Source organism: Taudactylus pleione, unplaced genomic scaffold, assembly GCF_031769625.1.
Source record: "Taudactylus pleione unplaced genomic scaffold, aTauple2 ptg000936l, whole genome shotgun sequence".
In the NCBI taxonomy this organism is placed as follows: domain Eukaryota; kingdom Metazoa; phylum Chordata; class Amphibia; order Anura; family Myobatrachidae; genus Taudactylus; species Taudactylus pleione.
In genome coordinates, this window is record NW_028285337.1 from 285398 (window position 1) to 302318 (window position 16921).

At 43.6% G+C, this 16921-nt stretch overlaps 1 protein-coding gene across 1 annotated transcript in view; it reads right to left on the bottom strand.

The window, feature by feature from the left end:
* The window catches only part of AKNAD1 (AKNA domain containing 1), a 135679-nt gene extending 125288 nt beyond the window's left edge, over nt 1-10391 (bottom strand). The window contains 3 exon segments of the mRNA XM_088459806.1: nt 5705-5852; nt 8416-9500; nt 10363-10391. Of these exon segments, the coding sequence (XP_088315932.1) occupies nt 5705-5852; nt 8416-9483 (1216 nt within the window). The 5' untranslated portion in view covers nt 9484-9500; nt 10363-10391.
* Nucleotides 10392-16921: the final 6530 nt, after the last annotated feature.

The following is a 16921-nucleotide window of genomic DNA, read 5'->3' on the forward strand; positions in this document are numbered from 1 at the left end:
TGGCTGCTAAGCTAAAAATAGTAACGATGCAAATTGCTTTGATAATAAGGGACACACTCTGATCTTATGTCAAAGGAAGCTAAGAAGTTAGAAAAATTTCTATATTCCACATGCTGCAATAACGTGGCTTAATAGGTCTGGGTAGGGAAAAACTCCTCTAAGTAAGTGACGGAAGAGGATGTATCCAGTTAGCCTTGGTGATAACAAGGCAAGAGTTGAACCACAAGAACATATGGTGGCTGAGATTAAGCCTGCTTTATATTTGGCAGGCAGAAAATCCAATGCCAGATGGAGAAAAACTGGGCCAAATGTAATAGAGTGAGAGTTTAGAAAATGTGAGAGTTTAGCAGTAAAATGTTAAGCCACAGGTGTGCTCTTGAGGGTATTGACCTGCAACAGCCTTGAGGGCTGGTATATCTTGGCTACATGCAGCCGTGAAGCAGCTTTGAGAGCCGATATTCCTTGGCTTGATGGGCCTGTGGGCCGTACGATATGATGTGGCCTTTGGGCTATACAGCAACCTTGAGGGCTGGTATGCTTTGGCTTGATGGGCTGTTAGATAGGATGCGGCCTTTGGGCCATGCAGCAGCCTTGAGGGCTGGTATGCCTTGGCTTGCTGTGGCCTGTTGGCCATGGAGCAAGATGCGGCCTTTGGGCCGTGTCGCAGCCTTGTGGGCTGATATAACTTGGCTAGTTGTGGCCTGTGGGCTGTAGAACAAGATGCGGCCTTTGGGCCGAGTAGCAACCTTGTGGACTGGTATAACTTGGCTAGCTGTGGCCTGTGGGACGTAAAATAAGATGTGGCCTTTGGGCCGTGTAGCAGCCTTGTGGGCTGGTATAATTTGGCTAGATGTGGCAGATGACGACAAGAACCAGAGGTGACACAGGCGTTGATACGCAGGATTGCATACTTAGGACGCTGGAGTGCGGCCTGTGCCGCCGGGTTGACACAACCAGCTGATGCTTAAGTGCGGCCTGTGCCGCCGGGTTGACACAAGCAGCTAACGCTGGAGTACAGCCTGTGCCGCTGGGTTGACACAAGCAGCTGACGCTGAAGTGCGGCCTGTGCCGCCGGGTTGACACAAGCAGCTGACGCTGGAGTGCGGCCTGTGCCACTTGGATGACACGAATGGCAGAGGACAGATATGCAGAACATGCCGCCTAGATGACACAAACAGCAGGTAAATGGTATGCGAATAGTGCCACCTGGATGACACAAATGGCAATATAACAATATAGGCATGAGAACAGGAACTCAACTGGAAACAGGAGACAATATCAGAACCGGAAACACGAAAACTCTATCACCGACATCGGTGCAGCGTTTGCACCAGAAGGATATAGATACCAGAGCCAATCCGGATTGATCCCAGAATGATGGACAGGAGGTAGGCGGAGATTCAGTGAACCCTCACCCGGCAGTCGCCCAACACAGCATTTGCAGTGCGGCGGCTTGTGACATAAACTCTCAAATTGGTTGAGTTTTATCTTCAAAATGGGAAAATATCTGGATGAGAGTTGAAAGCGTGAGAGTTTTTTTAGTCTAAATAATGTGCAATATTATATATTGTTGTTTTTAAATTGTGTCTATTAAATAGTATATTTTTATCTAATTTATTCACATGGTTCTTTTTGTAATATACTATATTATTATTACTATAGTGCGGGTTTATAGAAGTGGAGATGTTGCCCATAGCAACCAATCAGATTCTACTTATCATTTATCTAGCACCTTCTAGAAGATAATAGCTAAAATCTGATTGATTGATTGATTGATTGATTGATTGATTGATTGTTATGGGTAACATCTCCACTTCTATGGGCCTTATCTCCCACATGTGAACATAAAGATGGATCAGCTTTAGAGGCAAATAATGCAGCTACATCTGGGGACTCAGGGCCTGATTCAGAGCCGGACGCTCTGACAAGAGCACTCGCTCTGAATCAGGGCCCTCCTACCTAAAATTGGAGCGGCCTCCTGGCCGCTCGCATAGCTGTGGGTGGCCACCCACAGCTTATGCGAGCGGCCAAAAAGATGGTCGTGATGGTCAAGACCATCGCGACCATCGGGCTTGCGACGAGACCCTGCAGTAGGGTCTCGCTGCCGCAAGCCCAGGAGTGCTTTTGGCTCTATCAGAGCCAAAAGCACTCCCACTGACATCACTAGTGATGTCAGTGGGGCCGGCCCCAGGCGGTAGGCGTTCCCATTGGAACGCCTCCGTCTGGTCAGCAACACCCCTGGCACGCCCACCAAAGGGGGCGTGCTGTCACTCACCATCGACAGCACGCCCCCTTTGGTGCGAGACCCATAGCGACGGCTTGGCAGTCGCTATTCGGGTCTCGTGCATGCACACGACGGAGCTCCCTCCGTCATGCGCATGCGCACTAGGGCACCATCGACCCGCTTGCGAGCACTCAGTGCTCGCGAGCGGGTCTGAATCAGGCCCTCTGTATGGCTGAAAAGAACATTTGTTATTTTTGACTTGGGTCAATTTAAACTCCAGCTGGGCAAACTTGTAAACCTCTGACCGCTGGCTTAGAGTCCATTGGAGGTATATAATTTGGTGGAAGGTCTTACCTGCTAGTGCCACCCTGGCCATGAGTATGTCGCTATACTCACCTCTTTTGAAGAGACTGATAACCTAGTCACCTCTTCTGACACAATGCACTGGAGAGGGACGTGATGGACATAAATTATCAGAAGAGTTAAATAGTGGAGCAATAAGTTGGGATCCCTTTGGTCTTAAACAGGTTTCCCAAACAATGCCAGTTTTGGGCAGAGGTACTGTACTGTGCCAGTTATGGGCAGGAAAAATGTGTTTTCTATGGATATTGGAGATTTGCCTTCTTCGGACAATTCAGGGAAGGATTAATTTTTTCCTGAACATCCCTATGTGAAATTTTCTCCACATTTACTTTTCTCTCATGCTTTGCCTGCTTCTGGCAATTCCAGGAAAGGCAACTGTACATCTTTGCCTGAACAGGTATCCCTGAATAGACTCTAGAGCAGTGGATCCCAAACTTTTTTGACTCACGGCGCCCTAGAGTATCAGAATTTTTTCCATGGCACCCCTGAGCAAAAAGTTTCTTATTGAGAAATTAAGAAAAAAATTAAATGAAGTACATTGTGCTTCTATGTCACCCTTAGGTTCTGTTATGTGGTGGTTGACAGGGCTGCACTCCTTTTTCTCCACACATTCTTTGATTGGCAGTCATTAGCACTGGTTTTGCCTATCACACTGAATAAAATTCATTTTATTTGGTACTGGACTACCAACCCAAGACACCCCTGCAAGTGCCCTGAGGCTTTAGTAGCTTTCCAGTCACATTATTGCAAGGCAATGGAGGACAAGTGCAAGAAGTGTGTCAGAGAGACAGACCCAGCTACCTCCCATGTCCATGCTGTAGAAGAAGGAGCGAGCTTGAATGGTCATATGACCATTCGTTCAGAGAGCAGATGCTCAGCCCCGCCTAGGGCTGCCACCTCATCCCATTAATAAGGGACATATATGAATGACACAAATTCTGTAGCTAACTGACTATTTCACTTGGTTGTAATCAGCCACAAAACCAGTGTAATTCATATGTGTCCCTTATTAAAGATCTGGCAACCCTAGCCCCAGCCTCCTCTGTAGGAACAAGCAGAGTGAAATGTTCTCACTTTACCTCGTTCCAGCAGTAATGAAGAGGCTTGCTTATCACCCACCAGCTGTTGCTAAGTGGCAAGCCTCCAGACAAACAAATTTTGTTTTTGTTTGCTTAAAACACTAAATGGGAAGTGGGACCATTCCCCCAGCCACGCCCCATCCCAGTTTAAAATGTCATCAATATCCTGAGATATGTTAATTATCTAACTTAATTTCATATTTTTTTCATATTACCTAGTCAATTCTTCTATATTAACATGGCATCAGAGCCGGTCCCGACATCTAAACCTGTGATGTCAAGACATCACGCCTAGTGGCAAGGACGCCGGTTCTAGGAAGTAGAGCATGGCCGCAGTTCCACAGTATGCAGGGCGCCTGCTCGTAGCAGTAAAACTGGCAAGCCACATGCTGGTGCTGTGGGGCATTGGCAGTGCTGCCCCCAGGGCAATGTACCATGTGCGGGGGCACCGGTCACACCTCCCTAGTTATGGCAAACTCCCCTAATGTACAAAAGCAATGTAGTAATGTTAAAGAGCTGATGAAATGCAGTAATTTTTGTTGCCCAATTGCTCAATGCTAGAAAAAGCAGGATATTAAATTAGTCGCGATAAGCCGTTTTCGGCGAAAAAGTTTCGCCTATGACATCATTTCACCAGGTGGAAACTTATCCCCATATTCAATTCCAAAGACTTTTTCGCGTACGTGGAAAGTCATTGCATTGATATAGGCGAAAAAGATTTGCCTATGAAAGCAGGAGGAAAAATGTGCAGAATTGCAGTTTTGGGGTGCAAAGGTGGGGAAACCACCCTGCACCCTTGGGACAGGCCCCCAAAGGATAACTGCATCAAAAAAAATCCTAAAAAATTGAAGAACACCCTAAGAAATGACTTTGAAAAAGGGGGTGAAAAAGTATAAAGTTGGGGTACAAACTTAAAAACTAGCGAAATAAGCATTTGGGGGGTCTGCAAGTATGAGTGAGATGTTTTTTTGATTGCAGGAGATTGCTGAAGGTGCGTTTTTAAGGTTTTTTCAAACTTTACTTTTGAGCTTTTTTAACTATGCTTGCACCCATTTTCATGTACCCCAAATTTTCTGGGACTAGTTATTTTCACACAAAAAAAATGCTATATGCTATTCTTCACCACTTGTGCAAAGACGCAAATAAGCAGCATTTAAGTACCCCAAATATCTTCAGCAGGGCTATTCGGGGGCATCTACATTGCTCCCCAATGTTAGTGCATCTTTTGGGGGGTGTCAGGCTGATTTCCCCAAATCTGACAGCACTTTTCGCCTGTTTGAGTTTCGCGGGCTCCCGTTTTTGTGTCCTTTGCAATTGAATAGGGCGAATAGCGGGGCCGCGCACTAAAAGTTTTCGCCTCCAAAACACGCAAAGTCGGCGAAAGTAGGGCAGGGGAAACCTTACCGACTTTACGCGACTAATTGAATATGCCCCTTAGTATATGTTCATATATTAACTATTGGACCAGATACTGAAGTAATCTGTTCTGAAATAATTAATACAATACCACAACCTACCACACACTACAGTATTACAACCTCCACCAACAGTGTACAACAGAATTACCACCACAAACTGTGCACTATAGTACTACCATCACCAATCATGCACTAGAGCAGTAGAGCACTGCCAACCGCTCACTCCAGTAATACCAAAACAGGGGAGGTGGGAGCCTTAGGGACCAGGGTGGGGCTGTGCTGCTCCTTCGCCTTGCACCCTGTGTTGCAGCACCAGTAGTCACACCCTCAATATGGCCCTGAATATTACATAACTGCTCACAGCTCTTTTTAATATATTTAAATTCCATCTGAAATATATGTAACAATGGTTATTTGAACAATTGCAGTCATAATATCCTATATCTTTAGCATCTCTAGTTCATTATTTCAAGCGATTAATAGCGGTATGCCATGTAAATAGAGGCACCTAACATACAAATCAGAGGTTTTTTTTAAGATATAATCTTGGTTGTCAGCAGCCTAAGTATATCACTGAAAGCATTTAACGGTAAATAGGTGATGGTAATAACTGATTGTACCTGTGTGTAGTTCGAGGAGAATCTCTTTTGATTGTTTCTCTATATGGTTGACAGACTGACATGAGTCTGGTGTAACACATTCAGAAGCTGGAGGAGATACAGAGTTGATCTTGTTGGAATCAGAAATATAAAGTGAAGCCTCTGAGACCTTAAAAAGAAATAACACTTTGAGAGGAACAGAAACAGAATTTAGAGACACAGATATGGCCAGTTGCATCTTGTACGGCAAATCGCGCCCCGTATGGCGCGAGTCATGCGCTCGTGAATGGATATGCCTCCTGCGTTCGCACCAGCTACCCCATAGGATTGCATGGTTCTAACGCAGCGCACGACATGGCATACTTTGGCGCACGCAGCTGCGACAAAATTAATGGCGCAATGCACATGCACGTTTGCAGCTCGTGCGACAAGGATGCAAGACGACACATCTGTAGAAACATTTTGACCAAGACAAGTAAAATTCCCTCTGTTCTATAAACGTTACTCTATACTAGCTTTATTCAATGTTGTGTGCAGTTATGTTTTATGCTTATTGTAGGTTCTGCAGTTTGTTTAGCTAATTATCTGCATAACTACATGAAATATATGCAGACCAACAATACAAAGATCAGAAAAAATAGAGACTTTGCTTATATATGGAGGGAATTTTAAAAGTATGGTGCCTAAAATCCAGTAAATCTTCTGTAAAGATGGAACATGGTGAGGCCAGATTGGGATTTTAAAAAAATGGATGTTATTCCAAAAGAGAACAAAAGGTAGACTTTGGACCTGTGGTCGCCAACCTTTATTGAGATGTGAGCTACTTTAGTAAAATGAAACCTCCTGAAGAGCTACTAAACTTGTAGAAAAAAAAACTCTGGCTAATAACAATTGAAGGTAATTAAGGAAAATTTAAAAAAATGTTTAATAGAAAACAACAATACATTTAATTATTACAGTGATATTATTGTAGTTTGTAAATAAAAGTAAGCACAGGCACATTTCGCTGTTAATTACCAATTCCAAGGAGGTACATACAGTAGAGGAGCAAAAGATAGTAAATAGTCAGGCCTGCTGTGTGATTTTCTGGCAGGGCTGGGCAGTAGTCACTTGCTCTGCCACAGCGTAGATGCCGTGGGTGGAACCACAGGGAAGCACAGAGGCAGCATTCACCTGATGTGCTTCCATGTGGCTCCACCCATGGCTTCGACACCACGGGGGAGCAGGCGTCAGAGGTCACTTCCTCTTAGGTTACTCGGCAGTGCTGCAGCTAGGTGAGCTACCAATATTAAGGACGCAGCTACCGACTGTAAAATCCTCCCTCCTGTTCTAATTACCTACTTCTTTTGCACACCAGCTAAACTCTACACCTCCTCCGTGGGCTCTCTGCCTCAGGTCTCAGACGATTTAGATCTTGGTACAGGTTTCAGCTTACGCTGACTATTTCCATTGCACCCTTTGCATCAGTGGCTATGTTGAGAGTTGTAGTGCTATTTGCTACTTGTCTACTGTGTATTTGTACTGTACTGTTTTACCCTGTACTGTCTTACTGTTTTGCCCTCTGTATGGCACTGTGACTTGTGTCGCCCAATAAATAAAGTTTATCTTATATATAAAATTCATTGGTCTGTTTGTTTGCCAGTCCATTTATGCATTCTGACACCCCTATACCAAAGGGGATGAAACAAATGCAAGGTGGTCCAGTTGAATCATGGACAGGTTTTAGGGGGGTTAGGGTCCCGGTCGGACCTCCTATTGGTGTACGCTCGGCAGAACTTAGACCCAGGGAGCCTGTTCTCAGCCTTCCACTGTATGTATTTGGATCAAAACTTCACAGAGTGATAACATTGGATCCAAGAAGACATACTAGGGGGTTGAGGTCCTGGTCGGACCTCCCGTTGGTGTACTCTGGGCAGAACTTTGACCCGAGGAGCCTGTTCTGGGGCTTTGACTTGATGGATTTGAATGTAAACTTCCCAGAGGAGTGGCAAGATTAGGTCCAGGTCGGACCTCCCGTTGGTGTACGCTGGGCAGAACTTTGACTGTAGGAGCCTGTTCGGGGCCTTCCACTGGATTAATTTGGATGAAAACTTCACAGAGGGGTGGCAGTTGGACTGGGATGCCTGCCAATTGGTCTGAGATGCCTAACTTAATAACTTGAAGATAAGGTCCCGGTCGGACCTCCTGTTGGTGTATGCTGGGCAGAACTTTGACTGGAGGAGCCTGTTCTGGGCCTTCCCCTGGATTAATTTGGATGAAAACTTCACAGAGGGGAGGCAGTTGGACTGCTATGCCTGCCAATTGGTCTGAGATGCCTAACTTAATAACTTGAAGATAAGGTTCTGGTCGGACTTCCCGTTGGTATACGCTGGGCAGAATTTTGACACGGGACGCCTCTTCTGGGCCTTCCACTGGATGGATTTGGATGACAACTTCACAGAGGGATGGCAATTGGTCTGGAATGCATAACTTAATAACTTGAAGATTTAAACCCGGGCAACGTTGGGTACTTCAGCTAGATAATAATAATAATAATAATAATAATAATAATAATAATAGACTTATATCATATGAAATTCCCATTGGTTACATCTACGGTGACTTTAATATTTGGTGGTCACATACATTCTTAGTTACCACATATGTTGTCAACAATTTACTATACTACAACTCGGAGCAGACATTACATAAATGAATATATTATACTACCACAGTTATGCCATTGTATTTACCTGTACGTGTAGATGGTCAGAAGAAAGGCCAGTTTCCTTTCTTTGTTCTTGTTGCATGAGTGGTTGCATGGAATCCAGTATATCTTGTATAGCAAATGATTGTCCCACTAAATTGGGAGAAGATACTGCTCTCTTTAATGCTGGAAAAGGTTTAATGACACTAATATCACCCTTTGGTATTTTTACCTTTGGCGATACTTTTGAAAAATCAGGAAGTTTGTAATGAACCTGTCCTTGGCCGTACTTTATTTCAGGTCTCCTTTCTGAGTTATATTTAGGATGGCTTTTATCATCCACACTATCAGGTAGTAACTCATTCAGTCCCACGCTCTCCTGTGTACACTCAGGTCCATTTCCTTCAGTATTTTCCTTTGGTGACTTCTCATCCATGAGAGGAGTGTTTTCATTATTTAGCATTTCTTCCTGGATATCAATGTTTTCATTTTGGTACATTTCCAGGTATTCGTCCTCAAAATCCTCTTGTTGTTCTGTACTAAAATCATATTGGCTAAGCTCTGTGTAACTTTTTCTACTAATTACTGTTTCGCTACTGCTTTCAGCAATGGATGTTTCCGGCATAGTTTCATAGTCTATGAACTCACACGGACTCAGCAGGCCACCGTCTGTAAAGTGACGTAGGAGAACATCTGGTATTATTGTAGGAATGGTTATTAACTTCTCACTTTCATGTTCTGTTTCTCCATTGGTCTCAGTCAGAAGCTTGGAAATAGTCTCAGACAAACTAAACACATCGCTGCTTTCCACAGAATATATGGCTTCATCATCAGCAGTTTCAGACTCTATTTCACTGTTTTGGCTTTCCTTATGTCTAATCAATGCTTTATGAGAATCAGAAAGGATACTGGGCTGGTCTACCTGATCCTGGTCTAAATTTGGAACTAAATAACGTTCAAGGATCCCATCAAAAGGTAGGTCTTCTTGTTCATCATCAGTGTTGTCACTTGCTGAATTACCCCATGATTCCTCAAGTTGCTCCGATAGCTTTTGTGATGTACTAACATCGTTGCCTGTAGCAAACTCCATGTAATTCTCATTAGCAGCATGCATGTGTTTTGGATTGCACTCTGCAAATACAAAAATACTTCTGGTAAATAACAGTATAATGAAAAGGCTAAAATATATATTAATACATGATGATTTGCACATGTGAAGCTTATTGCATGCTAGTCTGATTCTCAATGAACTGCGATATATAATTTTCACTCATATACCCTTTAGTTGACCTATTAAATGAGCCTTTTTACTCACCACATATTCAATATAAAATATGTCAATATACACACACACTTCCTGCATGTCTTTTATTTCTTTATATTATGTAATAAATTGTTTTTTATATTTTATATTTAGCGCTCCTTGTTTGGTTGGTCAGGGTTATTAACATACTGCTGGTATACCAGGCATATTCATTCCATAGACCCAGGCATTTCATTTTTAGCTTATTAAAATGTGTTATTCTTTCATTTCACATAGCTCCTCTCTTTATCATCAAGTAACCATTTTCTAGAATCTCATCCTGCTCTATGTAGTGTTTCCTTACTTAGCAGTAAGTAACTTCTAAGTAACTATTTTGCAGAATTGCTTTGGACTAATCAAACAAAAATGTAAACTTTGTACCTATTGCAGAGCTGTTTACATTTTTGGGGCACGTTGTATAAGTTTTAGGCATACATTACAAGACATACTGTACTGTACAATGGAGCTCTTCATGTTTTATGAAAAGGTCTGGGCCATAGAGGCTTGTATAAGAGATAGCACTTAAGTGTAACAAGCAGTACTTACAGTAAGGTGCTTGGCTAAGGTGGTCTTTTAAAAAAACATGCTCAGAATACTTTACACCATCCTGAGAAATAGAAAACGAGTGGGCTATTTAGGTATGGAACTAAGGTTAAACAAATTAAGCTAAAATAACTATAGATCGCTTACCAGTGAATGCTGCTTCTCTATACCGTGCTTCACTCATTAAACTAGATGAGGCATCAAGTAATGCCAGAGCTCATCACTGGACAATGTTTGCATCAAGTTACATGTATTGTACTGTCTGCACTCTCCATCTCATATGGTTTGTTTCAGTCTCTCTTGTTTGTAACTATACACCCTGTCATTTAGCATTCTGCTTCTACTTTGTTATTTTACACATTGCCAGGACGCTGTAACCTAGCAATCAGCTTAGGGAAATCCTATATCCAGCAGTAATTTAAAAGGGGGCATAACATTCACATGTAGAGCACATTTTTTTTATTAATTAATTTACTTTTTTATTTTACAAAGGACAGATACTGAACCTGAATAATAGCATTTTTCAGCAAGAATGAAAGCTATTAATACCTGTAATAAAAGGAGCAGACCATATATAAACATGTTCGCAAAACAGATTGAAATGTGTCCTCTATGGGAAACACACTGGAGTGCTATGGACCTCATATGTTCAAAGAAAGCCTTAGATCAATAAATGTAATTAAAAGGTCATGAAGAACAAATGTCTCCATGGCACATTTATTGTATGTGCTTGCAATAAGTTTGTTTGCTAACACTTGTAACCAGATAACAATCATCCTGTTATGATAGAACTACTTGGTCTGATGTAGATTAATAAAATGATTTCTGTTTTAAGAAAATAGCATGGTAATCCTAAGCATTTAGGGGCCAATTTATTTATATTGTAAAATGTCCCCATTAAGTTTAACTTCTTATTGCATATAGCACCGATCTATATAATAAGCGAGAAAGCATATCTGTCCGTTTGTTCTTTATGCACGGCCAGAGTTTTGGACCTTGCTCCACCAAATTTGGCATGGTGGTGTAATTTGACCAGGATTTTGTTTTTGCCTTGGTATGAATTTCGTCAGGGCCAAACACTGTCACACAATCCCTAATAATGGGGACACTCTTAAATTACACAGGTTCCAGGGCTGGCTCAAGAGGAAATTGGCAGTCTGCCAAAAACCTGTGTGAAAGCTACAAAAGTATCCTTTTAACCTCACTGTCTGAGCAAGTGTCAAACTTTATGATCCATGCAAGTTCATATTAAATACAGAGTTAGTCCTTTTTAAAGTGATTATATATATTAGTCAGCCCTCTGTGTTTGCATGCAAAGTCCTAACTATAACTTTGTGGGTCACATAGCAAGATCTTAAAAGGCTCTTAAAAGAGGTAAAAAACCCCCACAACTTTTGCCCCCACACAGAGCCTATTCAGGTTTTGTCACACAGTAGTACCCCTTATGCACATTATGCCACGCAGTAGCAGTGCCCCTTATACATTATGCCACATAGTAATGCCCCTTAAGGTGGCTACACATGGTACAATATATTAAATGATATTGCCATTTTTGACCAATTGGAACGACAAATCTTTTATAATCTGCCGTGTGTAGGCACGATAACGATGCCGATGCGCGCTCCCGCTGGTCGTTGGTTGGGGATCTTTTGAACATGTAGAAAGATCACAACCTGTCTTTCACGATTTGACACATATTGTTCCGTTTGTACGCATGACGAATGATTTCATGGACGATGAACGGTTTGTCGTCACTTTTCCTAGACACTCCCCTTAACCATTTTGTGCCAGCTGAGGGGGAGACAGAAGATGCATTGTGAGGTTGTTTGCTGCCAAATGATATATAATTAGTACAATCGTTCCATGTGTATGCACAACATAGTTTGTCCGGTAGTGTTCAGGAGTTCAAGGGAAATCATTAATGAGATCGTATCATTGCCTACATTGTTCCGTGTGTAGGGGCCTTTACACTACACAGTAATGGCCTTTATAGATTATGCCATATAGTAGTAGTTCCCCATATAACACATTATTCCACACAATAGTAGTACCCCTTACACATTATGCCACACAGTAGTGCCTCTTACACATTATTCCCCCCCAGCAACTCACCTCCTCGGTTCCCTCCAGCAGCCTATCGTCTCCCCGTGTGGCATCAGCAGCTAGCAGGTTTGAATTTGGTGCCTGGCCACCAGCTAATTGCAGCTGGCACAACGGCAGGCAGTGGCAGAAATGCATAGACAGCGCCAGCGCAATTTGAATCTGGCACCAGTCACGAACCAATTGGAGCTTGCAGACCGGTAGCCAATCAGGAGCCGACACTACTGATTGGTTGCCGGTCCACGAGCTCTGATTGTCTCACGACTGGCGGCGCTGTCTATGTCTGCCTGCCAGTGCGCCAGCTGTAGTCAACTAGTGGGTCAGCATCAAATCAACACCGATGACACCCGGGTCCCACTCAGCTGCCCTGACTGGACCACCTTGTGTGCGTGACTGGGTACATGTGGAGCGGCGGTCCACAGAGGCAGCTCAGGCATAGCAGCCGCACCCCTTGCACCCACGGTAGTTACGCCACTGTTTGCATGCATGTTAGCAAACAGTAGGGTTATTTTCAGGATTAATGGAATGGGGTTATAGGCGAGGACAATGTAAACAAATAAAGGCTGCAGGGATACTACAGGGTCCAGTCTTCAACCTGGGCAATGCTTGGTATCCCAGCTGGTAAGAAATAATTTTATTATGGCATTTATCAAATATCGCTTACTCCAGTAAAAGCCTGTGAAGAGTAAAAAAAAGTTAATAGCTTACTTCTGGGTATGTATCCAGCGCCTAATGCGCATGCACGGTTATTGGGCTGCAAATGTGTGAGTATAGGCTGATGAATCTCAAAGGATCCCTCCCTGACAAGAAAATTGTGATTGAATAGACCCCTTTAGCATCATTCCTTACAAATATATTCTATTGCAAAACAAAATCTTATTCATTGGAAAGTATTATTGAGCATTTTGGCACCTGCAAAGGGATTTTAATTATTATTCCACCTATACAAATGTAAATCTTCATATTCATGATGTAAGGGCCCAAGTATACATTTATACTGAAACCAAGTGAGTCCATCCCATCTGTTGTAATTACCAAACCTTTATAATACATACAGATCTCCCAACCATCCCAATTTTGCCAGGACAGTCCCACTTTTCGGGCATTGTCCCACTGTGCCACCCACAGGCTGCTGTGTCCCGTGGGAGATAAAGGTTGAGTGATCTCTCTCACCTGCTGCTCTGAATAGTATTATCAGATGAAATATGTAGAAAAATGTATTCCTACTGCAGGTTTGAATACTGCCTTTTTTGTTGTTAAAAGTCAGGATTAGGGACTAACATTTAAAATGCTGCTTCTGGTTTCGGCTTTATGTGCCTTGGTATGCAAACATGGGCACTTCCGATTGGTGGACTGAAAGCTGATGATGACTCATTTCCGCATATGGGTAAATAATCACGATTCTGATATAAACTCTGATTGAATAAGGGTTTAATACTGTAACTTTGTAGCTTCCCCACACCTGCTTTGAAAAAGATTTCAACTAAATCAAAACGTGTCGATGTGTCTGGGGAACTCTTTTCTATATAGTTGCTCCTGGGGTGATTGATAACTCACTTTCTCCAAGGATTCTCTGGCATTTATCTTCAGCACAACAATATTTCATTTCAGAAATTAACACTCGGGTACATTATTCATCATTATTTATTATACTACACTATATTGGTTTTCTTTTTTGAATATTATTATTTGAGTAAAATATCAAGTTGAGGATACAGAAAAGCCACAATTTGGCTGAGTAAAGTAAGAACATGTTCATGCAAATGCACCGCATACAGATACAAGATGTGTACGGTTCTGCCATTATGCCCATTTTACTAGGAACTGTGCATAAGCCCCAGTGCCTGTTTTGTTATACCTGGACCTTTTGGCAAGATTCACTTCAAGATTGTATCTAGTAGCTTCAAGATTGTATCTAGTAGAATTAATTTATTTAACTTATCCAGAAACGCTCTGCCTAATTAGTCCCTTGCTAACAGTGCTAGCTTTTGTTCCATACTGAAATGCATAACCATGCCTCAGATGTGCATAGCATAGGCTCAGTATTTTAAGCTCCTGAGATAAGACTTGGAGGCTGGTTTGTATTCCTATTGGTGTATATACGGACATGTCACCTGCATTGGCAGAACCTATAGGAGTCAATATAGGCAGCAGCTGTGTATGATGGAGGTTAGTCCACATGAATACCTTAACCAGGGATTGGTCTATTATACAGGTAGAACACAGGATGCAAGTGAACACAGGATTAATTCAGTAGGTGCACAATGTAAGAATATAGTGTAACAGGTCCAGCCTGGAATAGGTTAGAACAGGTATTGTGTGGTGTCTGAAGCACACACCTGAACATACACTCAGTGGTGACAGTGGATTGTCTGTGGTGCCTAACGGTGGTGACACAGTGGTAATAGTAGGATCTATTATTTGTCTGCGCAGTCTCCCTCAAGGAGACACTCAGGGGCACCTGCATGTCTTTTGGAGGACAGAGGAAGAAGAGTGGACAAACCACACATGCAAAGTAGCGCATTGGGTCGGAGTCCGCTGTGATGTCAGCACACCTCCATCGCTATGAGCCGGATTTGGAAGAAACCTGCAGCGGAGGAGACAGTGCAGAGGTCTCTCCACAACAACCTGCACCTGAGTACATGGAATACAAGGGAAGTGTTATGTCACGCTTGACTCTGGAGAATCTCCTGCTAGGGAGTTGAAAGCTGAAGTCCGGGGATGAGAGAGGAATCAGAGGCGAGGGGCCTGGATGTATGATCTCCTCATCCACAAATATCGGATGTTGGCGAGACCTGACCAAAGGTGCGGAGTCTAACCTGCTGGGAGGTGTTCTCCAGTGACCCCTCCAAGCGGGATATGGGTTTAAGCTGCACCCAGCAGGAAGGTCGCGGCCCTTTGGTCAGGTATCCGATACCCGTGGGAATGGAGACAAACACAAACGATGGCACGAGTGATATACTTCAGGAAGACCTACTAGCTGAGAACCTGCACTGGAGAGTGACTCTTGAGTATACAGGCTAAAATGTTTTGACGCACTTGCGCTCAAGGAGATGACACTTGTGGTTGATCGCAGGCTAGGTGCAATTGACACACTGCTGCACAAGGAGATGGCACTGGTGGTTGCATGCAGGCAAGGTGTTTCTGACGCACTGCTGCACAAGAAGAATGCAATGGTGGTTGCATGCAGGCAAGGTGTTCCTGGCGCAATGCTGCACAAGGAGATTGCACTGGTGGTTGCATGCAGGCAAGGTCTTCCTGACGCACTGCTGCACAAGGAGATTGCACTGGTGGTTGCATGTAGGCAAGGTGCTCCTGACGCACTGCTGCACAAGGAGATGGCACTAGTGGATGCTCGTAGGCAAGGTGTTTCTGACGCATTGCTGCACAAGGAGATGGCACTAGTGGATGCTCGCAGGCAAGGTGTTCCTGACGCACTGCTGCACAAGGAGATTGCACTGGTGGTTGCATGCAGGCAAGGTGTTCCTGACGCACTGCTGCACAAGGAGATGGCACTAGTGGATGCTCGCAGGCAAGGTGTTTCTGACGCACTGCTGCACAAAGAGATGGCACTGGTGGATGCTCGCACGCAAGGTGTTCCTGACACACTGCTGCACAAGAAGATGGCAATGGTGGTTGCATGCAGGCAAGGTGTTCCTGACGCACTGCTGCACAAGGAGATGGCACTGGTGGTTGCATGCAGGCAAGGTGTTCCTGACGCACTGCTGCACAAGGAGATGGCACTAGTGGATGCTCGCAGGCAAGGTGTTCCTGACAAACTGCTGCACAAGAAGATCATACGCAGGGGGGGGTTCCGTCTGCCTGGAAACCCCCCTCCCCAGCCCACACCATGACCACTATAGAAATAGTAATAATAGATTGCTACTAGTGCTGCATGATCTTCTCAGTATCACAAATGAAATAATTAGCACCAACGGTGGATCTTTCAACATGTATCAGCCAGTAATAAATAACCTGTGCACCAACTAGAAGATCTGGAAAACATGCACTATTAGCGATGCACTGCTATAGAGCCAAATATGTACATATATGTCCAGGGCAGTGCTAGGTTCTTCTGCTGCTCCTCCAGGCTCCCAGACTTGCTCCAATAATCTGGAATGGTGCACACATCTAAAATAAATACATTCAGCTCAGGCAGGATGCCCTACTACCGCATCTAATGGCTTACTGTGATCGCTAGTCCTGTATATGCTGGAATTATTACACACAATAGACTTTGTATGACGCTTACTAAAGCTGGTTAAGTACTAATTCTGCCCTCTCCATTTAGGGCTAGGTTCTTCTGCTGCTCCTCCAGGCTCCCGGACTTGCTCCAATAGTCTGGAATGGTGCCATCATCTAAAATAAATACATTCAGCTCAGGCAGGATGCCCTACGACCGCATCTAATGGCTTACTGTGATCGCTGATCCTGTATATGCTGGAATTATTACACACAATACACTTTGTATGACGCTTATTAAAACTGATTAAGTACTATTTCTGCCCTCTTCACTGACAGGCCACACTCGCTCTAAAATTAAGCATTTGGAAACCCCCCTCTGGAAATCCTGCGTTTGCCACTGAAGATGGCACTGGTGGATGCT